General features: G+C 40.8%; 3 protein-coding genes across 5 annotated transcripts; 2 read left to right on the forward strand and 1 right to left on the reverse strand.

The window, feature by feature from the left end:
* Window positions 1–38: 38 nt before the first annotated feature.
* Window positions 39–5,596, forward strand: ddx4 (DEAD (Asp-Glu-Ala-Asp) box polypeptide 4). Of its 2 annotated transcripts, none has more exons than XM_077605247.1 (18): window positions 39–218; window positions 751–781; window positions 880–922; window positions 1,128–1,169; window positions 1,517–1,564; window positions 1,633–1,659; window positions 1,735–1,770; window positions 1,845–1,889; window positions 1,970–2,112; window positions 2,190–2,342; window positions 2,422–2,576; window positions 3,297–3,426; window positions 3,598–3,764; window positions 4,240–4,385; window positions 4,453–4,552; window positions 4,637–4,907; window positions 5,139–5,222; window positions 5,295–5,596. In XM_077605247.1, exons 2-18 carry the CDS (start codon window positions 755–757, stop codon window positions 5,370–5,372), a joined length of 1,695 nt encoding a protein of 564 aa, XP_077461373.1. In that variant the 5' UTR covers window positions 39–218; window positions 751–754; the 3' UTR covers window positions 5,373–5,596. The 2 variants fall into 2 exon arrangements, with proteins under 2 accessions (XP_077461373.1, XP_077461382.1); XM_077605256.1 differs by having other exon boundaries at window positions 1,848–1,889.
* Window positions 5,597–5,855: 259 nt separating this feature from the next.
* On the forward strand, window positions 5,856–12,923 carry LOC144077448 (ubiquitin-protein ligase E3A-like). Its single transcript, XM_077605216.1, has 11 exons — window positions 5,856–6,437; window positions 7,504–7,548; window positions 7,892–8,181; window positions 8,692–9,941; window positions 10,014–10,158; window positions 10,747–10,952; window positions 11,030–11,194; window positions 11,263–11,418; window positions 11,639–11,712; window positions 12,283–12,426; window positions 12,700–12,923. Exons 1-11 carry the CDS (start codon window positions 6,361–6,363, stop codon window positions 12,818–12,820), a joined length of 2,673 nt encoding a protein of 890 aa, XP_077461342.1. The 5' UTR covers window positions 5,856–6,360; the 3' UTR covers window positions 12,821–12,923.
* Window positions 12,924–13,421: 498 nt separating this feature from the next.
* LOC144077456 (cyclic nucleotide-gated channel alpha-3-like) lies at window positions 13,422–18,804 on the reverse strand. 2 transcript variants are annotated; one of them, XM_077605229.1, is made up of 8 exons: window positions 18,704–18,804; window positions 18,184–18,233; window positions 17,972–18,061; window positions 17,409–17,456; window positions 17,132–17,257; window positions 16,079–16,180; window positions 15,895–16,001; window positions 13,422–15,809 (listed from the first exon to the last, which is right to left on the reverse strand). In XM_077605229.1, exons 2-8 carry the CDS (start codon window positions 18,231–18,233, stop codon window positions 14,452–14,454), a joined length of 1,881 nt encoding a protein of 626 aa, XP_077461355.1. In that variant the 5' UTR covers window positions 18,704–18,804; the 3' UTR covers window positions 13,422–14,451. The 2 variants fall into 2 exon arrangements, with proteins under 2 accessions (XP_077461355.1, XP_077461364.1); XM_077605238.1 differs by having other exon boundaries at window positions 18,575–18,795.
* Window positions 18,805–20,063: the final 1,259 nt, after the last annotated feature.

A 20,063-nucleotide genomic window follows, 5' to 3' on the forward strand; every position in this document is an offset into this window, starting at 1 on the left:
GCTTTATAGTCTCATTACCTTTGTGTGGTCAAGTATCAACGAAATGGGTGGGCAAATCACTGATCTGGCAACCTGTGACAACCTATCCTCGTTGTTATTTGCCGCGTGCTCACTCACTGTTCAACTTTCCCGAAGAAGGAGTTGATGTCAATTGTCTGTGATTGTGACGCGAAAAGAGACTTTCGACTAAAATCACCAGCCACGACAAAAAAATTGAAGTATAGTATCACGTTTATGTTTGGCTCAATTTCCTCGATTTTACTTCACGTATCTATGAAAAGTTTGGAGATAATTAAGTGTTGTCGTGATTTTGATAACGCGTTAACTTTTTGTCAAGGACAAACTACGTTTAGAGGTTATTCCGGCTGGTTTTAGCTAACTTGGTTTCAGTGAAGGCTTGTATGGCACATTTCTATTTACTTGCATTTTTAAACATTTTTTGGACGAAAGGTTATATAGGTTGGGGGGCCTAGTAGTTTGGTTTCAAGTGCATTCTACATTTATTTCTAATTTACGACAAGGCCGAACAAATATGCATTGGCGCTCAACATAAATACTAATCGACATCAGTTTTAAGATATTTTATAATGTTTTGTTGTCTTATTTTGTACAGAACCATTGGTCGTGTTATATGTTTTGCTTCAATTGTTTCACAAGGGTCGCCATTTAGCCACGTTTTTAGCAAATGTCCTTGACGTGTGTTTTACTACATTGGTCACAAAAAAACATGTGCATTGTTTTTATTTTCAGGTGAATGAAAATGGACTCGTTCGACGAACTGGTGAGCTTGAACTTAAAATTATCAACCAACTGCAAGACCTTTGCTAAACGAGGCCCACCTCACTGCTAATGTTCCTGTTATGCCTCTCAATTTGTCAGGAATATTCAACTGGTGGACTGCACAGCCATTTTTCCAATCGTGGTATGCAATTTTGTTTTTGGGACTGCGGTAGCCAACATAATTACCTTTTATTTAGCTGTCTGCAAATGTATGCACTACATTTAGACTTGAATCAGACATGGTCTGGTATGTTCTATTCGATAAAGACGATTAATGGTATATGTAATTGGAAAAGGATCTTATGATGATGATACCTATCATATGACACTTAATTTTTTTCCCCTAGGTCGTGGCAGAGGAGGTGGATTTAGGGGCTCCTTTTCTTCAGGTGCCTCTACAATGCTTTGTATAGTAATTGCAGTATTCCGATGAGGATTTGGTCACCCCTGCTTCAATTGTTCATGTCAAGTGTTCAGTTGTAGTAAAGCTGCTTTGCCCCACTGTGCAGCATAAATTATGCAAAGCCGATAACAACAACAACAATGAATTTTTAGATTTTCTATTCCTTGAAGTCACATTTAACTGCATAGAATTTGAACAAATTAACCCTAACCCTTGAAAATGGGAAAAAAATGAGAAACTGATTTTGCTCCAGAAGTATCGCAGTAAGGCACAACAAATACCACACTTAAATACAACATCTATTTTATTTTTCTCCTTGCTTGTTCTGAACAGACTTCAGAGGAACAGGCAGAGGTGGCCCCAGAGGTAGCCGCAGTGATGGTAATGCTGAATTTTTGAAGTATGTTCAATTCCAACAGTGGGTTAACTCTGGTATCCTCCCTTCCAAGGTGAAGGCACAAGCGGCTTTGGGGGAGGTAAATGAAAATTCCTATTCAATTAAAAATGATTTTGATTGTATTCATTTGTCCGCTTGTTTCACATTTGCACAGGATACCGTGGCGAGAATGAAGATTATTTCAACAAAGGTTGTAGTATCTTTGGATTTTATAGTTAAAATGTACCACAATTCACTTATTTTTTTCTTTCCAATTCCCTATAGTAGATAATAAACACTCGGAGCCAGAAAACATGGAAGATCAGACCCGTAGGTTGAGTGGCCAAATTTTCTTAAGAATTTAACAATGTCATGTAGGTAGGAATGAAGCTTTGCACTTTGACCCCCAGGACCAAAAGTCACCTATGTTCCTCCGGCCCTCCCAGAAGATGAAGAGTCTGTGTTTGCTCACTATCATCAAGGCATTAATTTTAATAAGTATGATGAAATCCCCGTGGATATTAGTGGAAGTAACCCACCACCTGGCATAATGGTAACATTTTGGGAATTTATTATTTACAGAAAGTCATAATGCATTTTGTAATCTGTCCCTTTGGTCCACTGCTGCAGTCTTTTGATGAAGCAGATTTGTGTGCATCCCTGCTAAAAAACATTGTCAAATCTGGATACTCAAAGCCCACACCAGTTCAAAAGCACGCCATTCCAATAATCTCTGCTGGTCGAGATCTTATGGCCTGTGCCCAAACTGGATCAGGAAAAACTGTAAGACATTTTAGAATTCATAGTTATCCATGGTTTGAGTTAATGCAACCCATTCAAATGGTTGTGTCCCTCCTTCTAGGCTGCATTCCTCCTGCCAATTCTGCAGCAGCTACTGGCTGATGGTGTGGCTGCCAGCAGCTTCAGCGAGCTACAGGAGCCAGAGGCAGTCATTGTCGCGCCGACTAGAGAGCTCATCAATCAGATTTTCCTGGAGGCTAGGAAGTTTGCCTTTGGGTATTATTAAGTTTTACTCGTAACCTGTGCCAAGTACTGTGTGAACTTGGTCACAGGTCTCAAAGCAAACGTATTTGTATATAGCACAGGGTAATTTCGAAGTGCTTTACAATGCTTTACAAAACATAAAAATTGAAGGATAAAGTGAAAAAAAATCACAATACAGTCAGCAATACACAGTTGAAAACAAAAATAATAGTAAGAGTAAACACAAATAGATCAAAGGCAATTGTTTTCCAATTCGAAACGTTTTAAGACGCTCCTGCAGAAACGACGTGCTTCTTTGAACAGTCAGGTCATATTTAGAGATTTTCCAAATCACATGGATTAACATAACATATGCCAACATTTATTTAGGCTGATTACGCTCGTGTAACTCTTCAGTTGTCTTGATTCTTCCGTATTTGCTCGGTACTTCCACCACAGTTATCTACTGCACCACCCTTGCTGAATTCAATGTAATGTATTTTCTGGACTATGAATAGCACATTTTTTTCATCATTTTGTTGGACCTGGGGCTTCTCGGATGCAATGTGTTTTTTGTTCAAGGTCAAAAACAATTTAATTACAAGCTAATTGATGACCATGTTAGGTGGCAACTATTTGAATCAATGAAACCATTTCAGCTATAAATTATTCAAGAATGATGTCGTAAGGCTTAAATGAATTGAACTGTTTTTGCTGGATTTAAATCTGCCTTCATTATTGCTCCTTTTGCAGAACATGTGTACGTCCAGTAGTGGTATATGGTGGTGTTAAAACTGGATTTCAGCTAAGAGAAATTTCCAGGGGCTGCAACATAATCTGTGGAACACCGGGGAGATTGATGGATGTGATTGAAAGAGGAAGGGTAAGCTCATGAAAAGTACCCACAATTTTGTCTGTCAAAACTAAAATTGGAGATTGACCACAATCATTCATTGTCGGGACGTTAGCCAACTTGTGACTTTAGGCTTCGTCAGCACTGGGATGGATAGTTTATACAGTGTATTTCACACCTAACATGTACCCGACCTTACAGATTGGGCTCAGTAAAGTGCGATATTTGATTCTGGATGAGGCTGATAAGATGTTGGATATGGGCTTTGAGCCTGATATACGTCGCCTGGTCGGTTTTCCCGGTATGCCACCCAAAGAGAATCGCCAGACTCTGCTCTTTAGTGCTACTTTCCCGGAAGACATCCAGAGGTTTGTCTTCTTATAACAATGTGGTGTCATCTTTCTTTTCATCTTTAAGAATCTGTTTATTTTTGTGTTGTCCCTCACCTCTAAGCAAGATCTCAGGCAACACCTCAGTTTATTGAATTGAATGCTTTTATTCTCATTATGCAATTACAGTCGTACCTCTACTTACGAAATTAATTGGTTCAAGAACTTTTTTCGTAACTTGAAAAATTCGTAAGCAGAGCTACTTTTATATGTAAATTATCTTAATTTGTTCCATGGTTCTCACACAACTACCAACTAAATCCTTTAAAATTGGTCAGTGTCCCAATTTTGGATGAAAGATGCGAGAAACAGGAAAAATGACAAAATTATTAGAAAATTATTTCTTGATGTCTTAAAAATAATATAATGGCCAAAAATCCCTGTGAAAATGTGTCCTGCGCCGCTGAAATAGTTCCCTCCGAGACCTTGGAAAGCCATTACTTTTGTTTAAAAGGTTGGCTGCTGACTTCCTCAAGACGGACTACTTGTTCCTGGCTGTTGGCATAGTAGGCGGTGCTTGTAGTGATGTTGAGCAAACATTTGTCCAAGTCACCAAGTTCTCAAAGAAAGAGAAGCTTATTGATATTCTTAAAACCACAGGTAAACAAAAAATAATAATTTCTGGCCTGTTATTAGTTGTGGTAGTCATGAGTGTTGGCATGTGTAGGAAAGGAACGGGCAATGGTCTTTGTGAATACAAGGAGACAAGCGGATTTCATTGCCACTTTTCTGTGCATGGAGAAACTTCCAACCACAAGTATTCATGGGCAAGCATTTCTTCTTTCGACTTAGCACGCCTTCTTGCTTGAGCTGCTTCTTTCAACATATTTTGAATTCACTTGACATCGCAGGGATCGTGAACAGCGGGAGCGAGAGCAGGCCTTGGCTGACTTCCGGACCGGCAAATGTCCCATCCTCGTGGCAACGTCAGTTGCTGCCCGCGGCTTGGACATTTCGGATGTTCAGCACGTGGTGAACTTTGACCTGCCCCAAAACATCGATGAGTACGTCCACCGTATCGGCAGAACCGGCCGCTGTGGTAATGTTGGCAGGGCCGTGTCTTTCTACGATCCAGACGTCGATGGGCATCTAGCTCGCTCCCTGATCACGATCCTATCCAAGGTGAGGAACATTGATTAGCTCTTTGGACTCTACGCTGGCCTTAAGTAATCAACTCACTTTCTATTATGCATGATTTTCAATTCTTCGTAGGTGTCATGTTTGTCTTTGGCTGTAATGCAAATGTACCTGATAAAATTGACATAGTTGATCTCGTATGATCTGCAATTTGGTTTAACCACTTGGAAAAGCTACTTTGTGATGATTGGATATGGATTTTTGTTGTTGTTACAGGCCCAACAAGAAGTCCCCTCTTGGTTGGAAGAATCAGCATTTAGTGGAGGGGCTAAATGTTTTGGCCAGTTTGACTTCAGGAAGGTCATTCTCTTTTTGGGGCTTTTCTTTCCTAACTCTCAAGTTTGTCTTTCTAACCTTTTTTTCTGTCTTCAGTTTCAAAGGGCAGGAGGTGAGAGCTCACCAGTCAACCAGGCTTCTGCAGCAGCAGCAACTGAGGATGATTGGGAGTAGAGATGTTTGAGTGCTTACCAAAAATTGGCTCAATGTTTAAAAACATCTTTCAAGATTTTAATTTAGAGAAATATTTCTTTGTGTATTTTGTATTCGTTTAGTCAAAGTATGTAAAAAAAAAAGTTGCATTTATTTTATTCTACATGTTTTATTCAGCATTTAAACTTGTCATTTAAGATTTTTGTTTACTTGGATGACAAATAAATATTTGTTCAGAACCAAAACTATTTGAATGTATAATCACTGGTAAGGATATTATTTCATTTCAGATGTGGAAACAGTTTTGAGTTTAAACTAGATGCTGTAATGGTCATTTGGTAGAGACTTCCACAAGAACAACATTTTAACTATGTAGGCGCCTTAGTGGCCTTAAGCCTGTAAACAAAAATGTGGTTGAATACTTTCATATGTGATTATGTCGCCAGTAGATGCCGCCATTTAAAATGACATCCAGCCGTGGCAGCAGCACGAATGGCATTCTGGGATATGTATGTTAGCGCAGCGTGCTAGCATTGCGTCCTCCAAATTCAGCTCAAATTGGCCGACGACGATGACCCATGAGTGCGTGAAAGGAGCCATCTTCAGAGTTCGAATGGATTGGGACAGGCCTTCGCGAAGCCTCTGACGTACTGGCATTCAAAGGCACACTCGTTGTATGCAGACCGGCACCTAGCTGTTATTTCGCCAGTGCACTTGTTTGGAACTAGGCGGCGACCTGGCCGGGTTCACACCGGAAACCAAGGGCTTTCTTCCGCCCGAGTTTGCTACTCGGCCGCGGTGCATTCTGGGTCGTATTCGGTGTGAAAGCGAGCTAAATATGGCTGCTAACCTCAGGCAGCGGAAAGAGCCTTTGCATGAAAGCTTATGAATGAAGATTTTAATTGTAAATCCCTCTCCCCTGTCGCATCGGTCGCGCCGACCCATTCGTGGATGACTACACGTTTACTCGACGCAACCGAATTACAAACAAGTAAGGTTAAAGTCTCGTATGAATTCCGACGAGAAGGAGGACTGTGAGTGTGCGCCACCACAGGCCGACATTAGCCCAGAAGGAGGAGCTGACAGGTGGGTACGGGGCTAGGAAAGAGTCGGGGATGCTGGGAGTGCTAGATGGCTCCGTCCACAGCTGTATGTTGTTTTGCCACACTTTCCACTCCAAAGGGCTCAAACAATGCCATTGTAAAATCCATTCGACTATGCTTGCAATCGAAAAAAATTAAGCGAATTATTCTAAGTCAGTACATTCTATTTTCTATTAGCTTGCTACATCAGCTTGTTAAGACACGTCAATAACATTTCTCTATGCATGTTCCACCGTTATGGTTGTACATTAATTGCACTTAAGTCGGGTTTATTTCGAAAAAGACTTTGGTTGAAAGTCGTTCGGAACGCTTAGTCATTGCTATGTTCATTCGCCGAATGCTTAAGCCGGTTTCCGGTGCTGCGAACCAGGGATTCTGTTGTACCATAATGGTTTGGGCTTGTGTACTCACTTACACAGAATTTAGTGATGGGACGATGGGGCTGCATGTATGTACCGTTTAGACTCGCTGCCCAACTGTATTGATACTGTGTCACTGAATATTGACACCTGCAGGACAGTAAAAGTCCCTACAGGTAGTAAGTAAACTGACTGCTTTACCAGACAATACTAGTTCCATGACCACCAACACATTTTAGGCCATTTCAATTGCTTCTATATCAATCTGAGCAAAATTTATTTAAATGCATAGTGAACATTTTTAGAATGCATATTATATAAATATGTGGTTATTCTCAGAACTCTAACTTGCTACACTTGCTGCAGGTAAAATGTTTCTTATTTGGAGTCACTTCTGCTTTAAAATAAATAATCTATAAAAATGCATCTCATTGACCCCTCATTTAATTCTAGCCACAGAGTGACTCTGTGTCGCTCATAAGCGACAGTGACTGTTTCATTTATGTCATTATCGAAGCAGTACACGCCTTGACATGAGGCTTCGTCAATGAACTTGGTTCATGCACTGATGCATCAATGTTGCTGTAGCCATGACTAATGTATGTGTGTGTGTATTGTGTGGATGTATATATATATATAGTATTAATAGCATTTTAAATAACTTTCATATATCTGTGCCTGTTTCAATAGACAATACGACGAGCCTGAAGTAGAAAACCCAGAAGCAAGCCGAATGTAAGTGACGTGCACAGCGCAAGAGCATAATACATGTATAAGTGGAAGAAGTACCTATTCTTAGTTGAACGTTATTGTCAGCGTGAAAATGATCCATCAAGTTCAGACTCCAGATGCTCGGTGCACAGTGATTAACACATTTGCGTCACAGTTTTGAGTTTATGGATTTGAATAGGTTGGCTGCCAAGTGGAAAACGTTTTCAGTGAAAACTAGACAAGAAATCATTAATGTGCAAAGGTTACGACAACCCGCATTTTCCCATTAATTGTAAAAGTTGAATATCATTTTATAGTTTTCCTTTTTTATCCTTATTAAGTCTTGCTTTTTTTGCTTTCCACACAGGAAGCGAGCGGCTGCCAAGCATCTAATAGAGCGCTATTACCACCAGTTAACAGAGGGTTGCGGGAATGAATCGTGCTCCAACTCATGGTGTGCCTCGTCTTCCGGCTTCCGCCGCATGGACAACAATGCGGCAGCTGTCAAAGCCCTGGAGCTCTACAAGGTTAATGCAAAACTATGTGACCCTCACCCCTCAAAGAAAGGTACAGCTTCAGTCTACCTGGAGAACTCGCCATGTAGCAATACCAAGATGAACCATAAAGATGTCCACTCTGTACGAGACAATTTCAAAGGTCAGCCTATGCTTGTTTACATATTTCTTGTCTATTTAGGCATATTTATGCTCTCTTATATATCGGCAACTAGTGTGTGAAATAGAATGGAGTAACAAATTAACAGTATTTTTATGCACTTTTGGTGTTTTTTCATGGGGGAAGAACAAACAAACAGTGCAAAACAAGAAACACCGTCAGCTACTAGTCATTCTCAGATGCTCCAACTGAGCAGTCTGGCTCCCGCTCCCCATGACCTACATGGTTTGGCCTACTGGATAATGTCATGCATTATACCACTAGGCGAAATCCTGTAGAACATGGGTCTCCAAAATATTCCACAAAAAGCCAAAGTGGATGCTGGATTCCAATTGAACGAAAGAACACATTTTATATCAGTAAATTGTCTTACATTCAACATGCTTTGAAGTTATTTACTAATTCACGACTATTTGGGATTAAAGATGTCTCTTATCCTGTTTCTGTGCACTTTTCATTGCCATTCAGATGTTGTCATGTCTGATTGTGCAGATGTGAGTTACCTGACAGAGGAGAAAGTGTACGAGATCTTGGATCTTTGCGGTGAGAAAGAGGATTACTCCCCTCTCATCAGAGTAATCGGGCGAGTGTTCTCCAGTGCCGAGGTCCTGGTGCAGAGTTTTAGAAGGTCGAATCCACAAACCAAGGAGGAGCTCAAGTCCCTTCAGGAAAAGGACGAGGACAAAGATGAGGATGAAAAAGAGTCTGCCGCCTGCTCGACCACGGCCATGGAGGAGGACTCCTCGTCTTCTTCAACGTCGCGGCATGGGGAGGGGTCGTCGGCAGAGAACGCTAGCCAAAAGCTGGCCCCCGACGAGGTGACGGTAGACATTGAAGCGGTGCGCCGGGTGTACGAGCGCCTGCTGGCCAATGAAAAGATAGAAGCTGCTTTCTTAAACGCTCTGGTCTACCTCTCACCTAACGTAGAGTGTGACCTAACGTACCATAATGTTTATTCTCGTGACCCAAATTACCTGAACCTGTTTGTTATTGTGATGGAGAACAGCAACCTCCACAGCCCAGAATACTTGGAGATTGCCCTCCCACTGTTCTGCAAGGCCATGAGTAAACTCCCGCTGGCCGCTCAGGCCAAACTCTCTCGACTGTGGGCGCACTACAGCACCCAGCACATCCGCCGCATGGTGGAGACCTTCCAGCAGCTCATCACCTACAAGGTGATTAGCAACGAGTTCAACAGCCGCAACCTGGTGAACGATGACGACTCCGTGGTGGCGGCCACCAAGTGCTTGAAGATCGTCTACTATGCAAATGTGCTCGGCGGCGACCTTGATACGGAGCACAATGAGGATGAAGATGAGGAGCCCATCCCGGAGTCTAGCGAGCTCAGCCTACAGGAGCTGCTGGGTGAGGAGAGACGGAACAAGAAGGGTCCTCGGGTGGACCCGCTGGAGACGGAGATGGGCATCCGCACCAACGACTGTCGACGGCCGCTCATTCCCTTTGAGGAGTTTGTTAATGAGCCCCTGAATGAGGTGTTGGAGATGGACAAGGACTACACTTTCTTTAAGGTTGAAACTGAAAACAAATTCTCTTTCATGACGTGTCCTTTCATCCTTAATGCTGTCACCAAGAATCTAGGCCTGTACTATGACAACCGCATTCGCATGTACAGCGAGCGACGTATTACGGTGCTATACAGCTTAGTGCAGGGCCAGCAGCTCAATCCGTACCTGAGGCTAAAGGTCCGACGCGACCACATCATTGATGACGCTTTGGTCAGGGTATGTGTGGCCCGGTCTTATGCTTTCAGAGAGAAACCGTGTTGGTGACTGATGAAATCTACTTTTTAACAGCTGGAAATGATCGCAATGGAGAATCCTGCAGACTTGAAGAAGCAGCTGTATGTGGAGTTCGAAGGAGAGCAAGGGGTTGATGAAGGAGGCGTTTCCAAAGAGTTTTTTCAGCTTGTTGTCGAGGAGATCTTCAACCCAGATATTGGTAGGACATTACAGCCCAACTGAAATGACATTTAAACCCTTAGCCACAATTTTAATGCAAAATAGAAATTTTGCACAAAGGATGAAAAAAGGACAAACTAAAAACACTTGAAAAAATTACATTGTACCCACTTTCAATATAAATGTTTGTGCAAACAATGGAACTTGGATAATTACATCCAAATTTATGAAAAATAAGGTAGACGAAACCATTTTACCACTTTTGCCACTTTAATATTATTAGACTTATTTTCTTCAAAAATTCTGAATTGTTGTTGTAACTCCATATTAAATGACTTAACATTATACTACCAGAAATTGCCTCCCATAAAAATTGTTATCAATGTAGGACTAACATTTTGATTGGGCATGCAATCTAAATCTCATGTTGTAGGCAATCTTACATACTGATTTCACGTTATTGAAATTTGCAACTCAATATCGATGCTCAAAAAACAGGATTATGTGTCCAGTCTGAACTAATTTCATTATTCCTTTCTCTTTACAAAATATTGGACTCAAACAGAACTTTGCTGCTCAGCGGAAACAAGGCTTGGGTTCTAAAGCAAAAGTTGTTTTCTCTTGGCAGGCATGTTCACCTATGATGAACTCACCAAACTCTTTTGGTTCAACCCTTCATCATTTGAAAATGAAGGCCAGTACACACTGATTGGAATAGTCCTTGGCCTCGCCATCTACAACAACTGCATCTTGGATGTTCACTTTCCAATGGTGGTCTACAGGAAGCTAATGGGCAAGAAAGGAACTTTCAGGGATCTTGCCGATGCCAACCCTGTAAGTGTCCAGTTGTCCATCAACAAAGGCGAATGTTTTTATTTACCACCAGGCTTAATTTTTCTTCTATTGGCCAGATTCTCTACCAAAGCCTGAAGGAGCTTTTAGAGTATACGGGTAGCGTGGAGGAGGACATGATGATCACTTTCCAGATTTCTCAGACAGATCTCTTCGGTAATCCACTCATGTATGATTTACGGGAAAACGGGGATAAAATTCCAGTGACAAATGAAAATCGAAAGGTAAGCCAAGCCCATGATCTTCTAACACTTGGACAGGGAGAACAATTCCTTTTTCTGTTTGTGTACAGGAATTTGTGGCTCAGTATGCAGAATACATGCTGAACAAAAGTGTGGAGAAGCAGTTCAAAGCATTCAGGAGAGGTTTTCACATGGTCACCAACGAGTCACCACTCAAGTACCTCTTCAGGCCTGAAGAAATAGAGCTACTTATATGTGGAAGCAGGGTAAGACCACGTGAAATGGACATTATTCAACTCAACAGCCACTTCATTAGGCACAACAGCACCATCCAATCATGAGCTCATCAAAATGTAGTTGTACTTTGCTTTTCTCAATACTAGTTTGCATCGGAGTGAATTTGTGCAGTTGAGCCTATGGAGGTGGCTGCTGAGGTTATACATAGGATGCACTGTGTACATTAGTGTTCATTTTTTTCCTGTCCAGAACCTAGACTTCCTGGCATTAGAAGACACAACAGAATATGATGGAGGCTACAACAGAGATTGTCGAATCATTAAGTAAGAAAATGTCATCTCTAAACATAAACACACACACACTAGTTTAAACATTTTCACCAATTTCATAAATGTAAGGAACAAATAACACGATGAGTTAAAAGTCACAGTCACGAGTTTGTTGTTAGTGTGGAGATGATCAACACAGTCCTTAAATATACCGTTTCTTGTCTCTTCAGTTGTAAATATAAAAGTAAACTTTTTTTTAAATCATGCAACAAAAAAAACACGATGCTGGATTTTTCATTAAAATTTAGGCATAACAGAAAAAAGTCAACAGGACTAAATTTGTTTTCAAATAGATTTTAAAATACAGCGAGATATTGTAAATTTTCCTTTTTTGTTTACATTGTGCTTACTTTTTCTTATTAATTTAGATTGAGACTGTTCATCTTTATTTGAAAATGATGCTGGTGACTAAATCTCCAAGGACCAACTATGAACACCCATTAATATGAACTTTGATAACTCAAAAGAGATGTAAAATTGGGCCTACTTGTGCACATATCCCAATACTGTGACCCTAAGGTTATTGACTTTTCCTCCTTTTTTGGTGTTCGGTTCTGTATTTAGGGAGTTTTGGGAGACTTTGCACTCTTTTGGAGAGGAACAGAAGCGCCTCTTCCTCCAGTTCACCACAGGCACTGACAGGGCACCCGTTGGTGGGCTAGGCAAACTGAAGATGATTATTGCCAAAAATGGGCCAGACACTGATCGGTGAGTCACAATCCTAATATTACAGGAAGCTGTTTAAGGAGAGGGGCAAACGGTTGAAAATAATCGTATGATTGGTGAAAAAAACCATGAAACGTTACTTTCAGGCCATATTGCCCAAGCCTAAGAAAAATACTGTCGCATAATGATGAGCAAAACAACCTTTCACAGACCTTTAGATCTGTATAAAGCCAATAAAGGTTTAAACAGCTTACCTTATGATACACTCGCTCCCACAATTAGCTCCTGATTATGTTGTATTTTTCCCCTCAACAGGCTGCCAACATCTCACACTTGCTTTAATGTCCTACTGCTGCCAGAATACAGCAGCAAGGAAAAGCTGAGGGAGCGACTGCTGAAAGCCATCACCTATGCCAAAGGGTTTGGCATGCTCTAAGCCCCCCAGCCCCCTCCTTACCAGCACAATATCACTCTTGCCACCACCTGTTCCAAATACTCTGCAAATAGACTTTTCTCACCTCATCTAGCTCTGCCCCCCCCCCCCACCCCCCTCTTAAAAAAAAGCAAAAAGAAAAACGTGAAATCCGACACAATGTAAGTGGCTGCGGGAGGAAGTAAGTCTTTCTACTGTGTGTGCCTGCATTATCAACCTTCATAATATTTCAATGTAAGCACAGAGGTTTCCTGATCAAAGTACTCAAACCCACTTGACATGGGTGTGCTGGTGCCTCACCGCTTACTTTTTTATGTACAGATATGATGATTTTTCTATTTATTTTAGGTTTAATTAGTTTATGCCCCATCCAGCAGTGAAAAAAAGGTTATTCTTTGAAGAATGGGACAACAAGTCATTCTAATCCAGGGCTATTGAACAAAAACTTGTCCAGTAGAACATTGTAGGAGAAAATAAAAGACAATAGATGAAACAAAATAGAGTAGCCTTTCCTGGATTATGAATTGTCCCATTGTGGGATTAATAAAGGCTTATCCCATTCTTATTCTTGCTCTTCTTAAAGAAAAAAGAAAACAATAAAAAGTTTAACATTGCACACTCAAAACTATTTTTATTTTACCCCACTCTTAAAAACTTTTTTTTTCTGTGATCAGACTGAGATCATGAACATGTCAGAACTGTGTAAGTGCACTTAGACTTTTTCCCCACCCCAGAATGTTTTTTTGTGTTTTGTCTTTGGCCTGCAGGTCACCATGATTGTCTGAAACATTTTTAGTTACCATGTCTTCCTTTGTTGACAATACTACTAATTAAATAAAAAAAACAGTATTTATATAGCAGCACGTTTGTAATTATGAAGTTGGACCAGTGTACTTTATACAGTCTACTGATTGGTTGAAACCCACAGGGTATTTTGCATCATTTATTTCTGCCGTAAATTCATTTGAAAATTTGGCCTTTGAACATGCTGAGAATAAACATGAAATTAATCTCTATATCTTTATCAAGAAACTTTTATGTCAGCTCCCAGGATTTTTACAAAATGTGTATCCAAAGTATTCAGACCCCCTTAAAATTCTCACTGTTATATTCCATAGTCGATCTCATCTCATCTTCCTCCGCTTATCCGAGGTCAGGTCGTGCGGGCAGCAGCTTCAGCAGGGAGGCCCAGACTTCCCTCTCCCCAGCCACTTCATCCAGCTCTTCCGGAAGGATCCCAAGGCATACTCGGGCCAGCCAGGAGACCTAGTCTCCCTAGCACATCCTGTGTCGACCCCGTGGCCTCCTCCCAGTGGGACCTTGCCCGGAACATCTCGCTAAAGAGGCATCCCGGGGCATCCTAATCAGATGCCCGCGCCAACTGATCTGGCCCCTCCATCGGAAGTAGCAGCGGCTCTACTCCAAGCCCCTCCTGGATGACCGAGCTTCTCCCCTTATCTATGGTCGATAGTCAATATTTATCAAGTTAGTTTTTTCGGTTTTGGATCATACTGATTCTCCCAAAAACTATGATGTCAATTATGATATGAGATGCAGAACAAGAATGGAACGCTTTTATTGTAAAAATGATCTTGATGATGAACATGATAGAATTAACACTCCTGGAGCCCTCGCTACTCGTCAGGTACTGTGATGGTTCTGACCTGGTTTGTCAAATTAGTGAGCCTCTGTTTAAGCTTGCGCTGGGATGATTCATGATGTTCCGTCAACTTTTTCAGTTTGACGGTCATGATCTCCAGACTGGCCTCGACTGCATTCACTTTTTCCTCAAAGTCTTTGGCGTCAGTTGCGGCGACAAGCGACTCGTCAATGAGGTTGTCCTTCATCAGGATGGCGCGGCCCTTATCTTCCAGTGCATTCTTAGCATCAGGGTACTCTGTGAGTGCCTCCATCAGATCATCCTTGGATAAGGCAAACAGATCAGAGTATCCCACGCTTCGGATGTTGGCAGTTCTTCGATTCCCCGCTTTACTCCCCTTGATGCCCAAAATACTAATTTCTCCAAAGTAGGCTCCATCACTGAGGACCACGAACTGGGTGACTCCATCATCTGCCACCACAGCTAACTTCCCTTCCTTGATGATGTACATTTCCCTCCCAATGTCCCCCTTCTTGCAGATATAGTCACCAGGGCTAAAGACTTGGGGTTGAAGTTTGAGGACCAACTCCACCAGCAAACCTGCCTCACAGTCTTGAAAAATTCGCACTTTACTTAAAGTTTCCAGATGAACATTGATGGCGATCTCAGCCTTGAGCTTATCTGGAAGGTTCTTGAGCACCTGCTTTTCGTCGCACGTTTTCTCCTCCGTCCACAAGTAATCGAACCATTTGACCACTCGGGCCTCAAGATCTTTGGTCACCTTCCGGAACTGCATGTACTGCTTGATTGAGTCTATCTTGGCTTGGAACTCTACTCGAGCAGCACCCATGTTGGATATCATGGCACCGACATTGCCTACGATCGTAGCGAAGATCAAGACCCCGGTGAGAAAGTCGGCCACAACAAAGAAATACTCAATATCGCGGACTGGGGGTGGTGTCTCCCCTATAGTGGTCAAGGTCAGCGTGGACCAATAGAAGCAGTATATGTACTGCCGGCCAAGACGCTGAAATTCAGCATTCTTTGTTGCCGGATAAACCCACGTGTCTGAATCAAAGCCCAGAACCTTGGAAATGGCAAAATAGATGCAAGCGTTCCAGTGGATGATGATGATAATATAAAGTACAAGATTACCGATCCGGAAAATGTTGGGGAAATTGGTACGCGTCTCGGTTCGGTCGAAGAATTCAAAGAGCCGTGCCAACCTCATGAGACGATTGAACCTCCACTCTGGATTATTCATTCCGATTTTGATGAATACAATATCTGTTGGAATTATGGATATGATGTCTAGTTGAAACTGCCTTGTTTTCCTGTACTTTTCCCTCAGAACCTTCTCCTCTCGTATGAGCAACCCTTGCTCCAAGAAACCTATGAAGGAGAACAGGATTGTTGTGAAGTGAAGGTTTTTTTTTTTTTCTTCTTCTGTAAATTATGCCTGAAGAGAGCCACAGACCTGTTCTACTTCTAACAAAAGTGTCCAAGAGATAGAGGGCATCTGAGGTGTAGTCAAGCACCAGCCACAATGTTGTGTTGTTGTTCTGCAGTTCATTGAAGCAAGCTCTGCAATGCACCAACATTTGCATTAACTTCAAAATGTTCTAAGTGAAAATGGACCTGGAGAGCAAAAGTGTCCACACCTGGTCACCAGCAACATGAGATTGTAGAAGACAGGAATGGATATCATGCATAACCAGTAATAGTAGGTATCGGTGGCTGGGTCCATGATCCAGACCTCCTTTCTGACAACAAAACATATAGCCACAGTCACGCATCTCATTTGAACTTTTTGTCAACACCTTGGATCTTATTGATAAAAAAAAAACTCTAGTTCAGGGGTGGCCAAGTCCGGTCCTCAAGAGCTCCTATCCAGTCTGTTTTCCATATCTCCCTCCTCTACTACACTTGAATCAAATGATCAACTCATCAGCAAGATGTCCAGAAGCTTGTTACTGATCCAGATTATTTGATTCAGGTGTGTTGATGTTGGGAGACATGGAAAACAGACTGAATAGGGGCTCTCGAGGACTGGACTTGGCCACGTCTGCTCTAGTTGTTAAATGAAAAACAGCACTACACCCCGTCGAGCCTAATCTAAAACTGTATATCGTCAATAGAGTGGGAACAACCATGTCGCGTGACTAAAGATGGCAAGAGTTAGATGCCCCTGTTAGAGGAACTGCTATCAATATTAGCTGAGTAGGCTGCAATGGTGGTGAAAGTGGTGAGTACACAAGTAGCACTTGTAATCAAGAACCTGTGTAAGATAGAAGCTAAATTTTAAATTGACAAAATGATGCAGATTAAGGTTTTGAGTATTCTAGGCTACTGTACAAATTGCCTTGGGATGAGTGTTGTTGCTAGATAATAAGGCTCTGGACAATATTATAGGGATGTGATCTGTCTCAGCAAATCTGAGCATGTATTTCAAATTGGGACCTTTTAGTTGATAATAGGAGATATTTAAATTTTTAGTTGTACAAAAGTATGAAGGGCCATATGAATGGGCTTGCCTTGGGCCCTGTTTTCATGTTTAAATCAACGTACTAGATCTTGTTGAAGCCTAATACGAATACATTAAGACTGACCCAAATCGTGTCATTTCCTACGTCTTTCTTGAGGAAATTAGTCATACTTAATTACAATCATTTTGTTTCATATTCTGAATGTTAACAAACAAACGTGTGACTTACGGTTCTTCCTTTTTGTCATCTTTCTTGTCATCTTTTTTGTCATCTTTCTTGGGTTCTTCCTTCTTGTCATCTTTTTTGTCATCTTTCTTAGGTTCTGCCTTCTCATCTTTCTTGTCATCTTTTTTGCTGAGAAAACATAGTTTTGAAGCAACTGCACAGATATTATCTTAATAATGCAATAGCAATTGGGTCCTGAAGAGGCACTGTCACAGCCTAATTGCACTGGAAAACTCATGGGAGATCACATTTACGTGCGCGTTAATCAGTGACATCTTACCCGTCATTGTTGTTGCAGTTGTTAATGTTATGTTCAGCCAAAGGCCACCTAAAAATAATATTAGGACAACATATTCAGTTGGAAACTCACATTTATTATCATACGTTCAGACATAATAAAAAAGTAATTACTGCCACAAATCAATAAACCTACTCTTGTTCTCAATTCCCATTAAGTGGCTGGTTTGCACAGTAACTTGTCATAAAATGGGGGGAAAATTACCGCTGTTTTCCCAAATTAAAATTGTGCAAATGTCTGATTTTGATAAACCAAGAAAATTTTGAGTCTAATTTCTTTTTGGACTAAAAGAAAGCTCAATGTAATATAATATTTTCAGGTTAATTAATCAATTATCTAACTAGGATTCATTTGATCGTAGATTAGTTTTTGACTCATTGTTGCACCTCTAGGTTTGAATTTCTCAAGAATACGGCAATATCGTTGAATCAAATGTAATGATTTGGTTCTATATTTTGTTTCTCTTTCTGTAATTGTGCTGCTCCTTGTGGTGTGTCCACCTTGCAGACAAATTGGCATTTTGGTTCCATACTTCCACAGCTTACCTTTTTCTGGTGTTCTTTGTTCTACAGTAGCTCTTACTGAACTCTGTTGGTCTACTTCTGTTCAGACCAGAGGGACTCATGTGAACCAGTCTAGGGAACAAATTGACCGTACATAATTGATATCTAGATTTTTTTTTTAATTTTTAAAGAAGTGTTTAACTAGTACTCATTGTTATTACTTTCTTTATGATCCCTGCCTCTGTCGGACTCACCTGGATAGTGGTCCCGTCCCTACAATGGAGTTCCGAGTCCCTTTGTCCATCTGCGAGGAAGAGGTCAATTACAACAACTGAAATGATTAATTTTTCATAAGTTCTCATTTTGCTTCCATTTGCTTTTGAGTATGACGTTAGGTTTAGCATCTCACAATAATCACGTTAACTGAGAAAAATGCAACTTGCTCATTTTCAGCAAGTTGCTTCACATACACTTGAAGGATGTTCTTTGCAAGATTGTTTGGGTTTAGCCTTGCCAGCTCTGCTCCAATCCTCACTCAGAATATAGATCATTTTTGTAATATTAGGATTTTTAGATCTCTACCACCCCAGTCTTAAAAAATAAAGTCGTTTTAAAGTGACTAGAACAGAGTGTTCATGACCTTACCTTTATCTGAGGGCTGATGATTATTAAGGGCTAGAGTGCACCCTGCACTAATAATAATAGTCCATCTTTGTTCCTATTTGTAAATGACCTAAGTCAGAGCAGATATGAGCATATATTGTTATTATATACCTGTATAGAAAGCAAAAATGGAGAAAACAAAGAGTTGAGATCTTGTCCTGTTGTGAATTAGTCCATATGTGTTCAGGTGCTCTGTTATTTCTCAGTCAAGTATGGGAAGGAAAAGACAGATGGTTGAAGGAGGAGCCTCAAGAAGAAAAGGCACACTGAATCAGCTTGTTTATGGAATCTCTTTAACACCCCAAAAAGATGAACAATTGAAACAAACATGCTTATTTTTGCCTTTAACGATAGATCAATTTCCGATATTAGTACATTTATTGATTAATCAATTGTAGTGTTTCATCTATTTTTACATATTGGGATGAACACAAATTGATTCCGAAGTATAATAGGTACCTCTTTCAAGGCTAGAATTTTACAGGTGTAATATTTTTATTTAGTGCCAACATCATTAGATCAAGAATAGTGACTGTTGTCAAAAGTGCCTATTTATTTTTATCCCTTCCAGTCAGTGCAAAGCTTCTTAGTGTGTGTGTGTGTAGGCAGCCATAGGAGGATCCACCAGCAGCTTGAGCTAATCTGAACATAGCTATTTCTATCCTCCCTTTCAATAAACCCCTTCTAAAGCTGTAAACTGTGAGCGATGAGAGTCACTGAAAATGTAATGACAAGATTCCCATTTTTATTTTTATCAAAGATATAGTGGTCATATGTAATTGTCGTTGTATCAATTGGCACCTTGTAGTAGATTAAAAAAGCGATACCACATACTAATCTCCTCTCATGTAGTGTAGCCACACAGAAAGTGAGCACTTTCACCAACTTCTGTGTTTTGAAGCCAGCCTTGAGACCACAAACAATCGCAAACTTCACACCTGCTAACTCTGTTCTCCTTAGTAACCAAATTAACACCTCTCACAGGGGTTGGATGGGTTGGGACATGCCATTCTTGCTTTGTGATGATAATCATCACTAACCTCATGTGCATTCACAGTACTGTCAGCAGTATTTCATTGCAGTATCATCATTATCCTCATAAGCATGCTTAAAGGAGTGCAGACAAAAAAAGACATACATGTAGTACTTTGTAGATTTAGAGGCTTCATGTTGATGGAAAGCATCACTCATTATTTTTTTTTAATTTAAGATGCATCCTTGTACAACTGACACTGACTCTGTGAATTAAGTCTTTATTACACCTTAAACTGGTTATCAGCCAGTTGCTGAGCTGACAGACGCACTTTTATATTCACATTAAAAACAGTAAACAAGTCAGTGGAAATAATGCAAAATATTTTAATCGGGGGGGGGGGGGAATGGGGGGAATAACACTAAAACATTGAAAATAACCTCTGTGGTTAAATTAGGCATTTTGGTTGTTTTCTGTTATTGTTCACTGAAGAGCATT

Source organism: Stigmatopora argus, chromosome 1 (genome assembly GCF_051989625.1).
Source record: "Stigmatopora argus isolate UIUO_Sarg chromosome 1, RoL_Sarg_1.0, whole genome shotgun sequence".
Taxonomy (NCBI): Eukaryota; Metazoa; Chordata; class Actinopteri; order Syngnathiformes; family Syngnathidae; genus Stigmatopora; species Stigmatopora argus.

Bases quoted from the DNA above. Each gene is read 5' to 3' on its own strand.
- LOC144077456 (XM_077605229.1), bottom strand. From the start codon at position 18,233: ATGGACAAAGGGACTCGGAACTCCATTGTAGGGACGGGACCACTATCC. The intron at 17,258-17,408 runs GTAAGATGTCAC...ATGTTTTCTCAG, and splicing joins AACTGCAACAACAATGACGG to CAAAAAAGATGACAAGAAAG. The intron at 16,002-16,078 runs GTGTGGACACTT...GGTGCATTGCAG, and splicing joins CTCATGTTGCTGGTGACCAG to AGCTTGCTTCAATGAACTGC.
- LOC144077448 (XM_077605216.1), top strand. From the start codon at position 6,361: ATGAATTCCGACGAGAAGGAGGACTGTGAGTGTGCGCCACCACAGGCC. The intron at 8,182-8,691 runs GTCAGCCTATGC...CTGATTGTGCAG, and splicing joins TGTACGAGACAATTTCAAAG to ATGTGAGTTACCTGACAGAG. The intron at 10,953-11,029 runs GTAAGTGTCCAG...TCTATTGGCCAG, and splicing joins ATCTTGCCGATGCCAACCCT to ATTCTCTACCAAAGCCTGAA.
- ddx4 (XM_077605247.1), top strand. From the start codon at position 755: ATGAAAATGGACTCGTTCGACGAACTG. The intron at 923-1,127 runs GTATGCAATTTT...TTTTTCCCCTAG, and splicing joins CAGCCATTTTTCCAATCGTG to GTCGTGGCAGAGGAGGTGGA. The intron at 2,577-3,296 runs GTATTATTAAGT...CTCCTTTTGCAG, and splicing joins GCTAGGAAGTTTGCCTTTGG to AACATGTGTACGTCCAGTAG.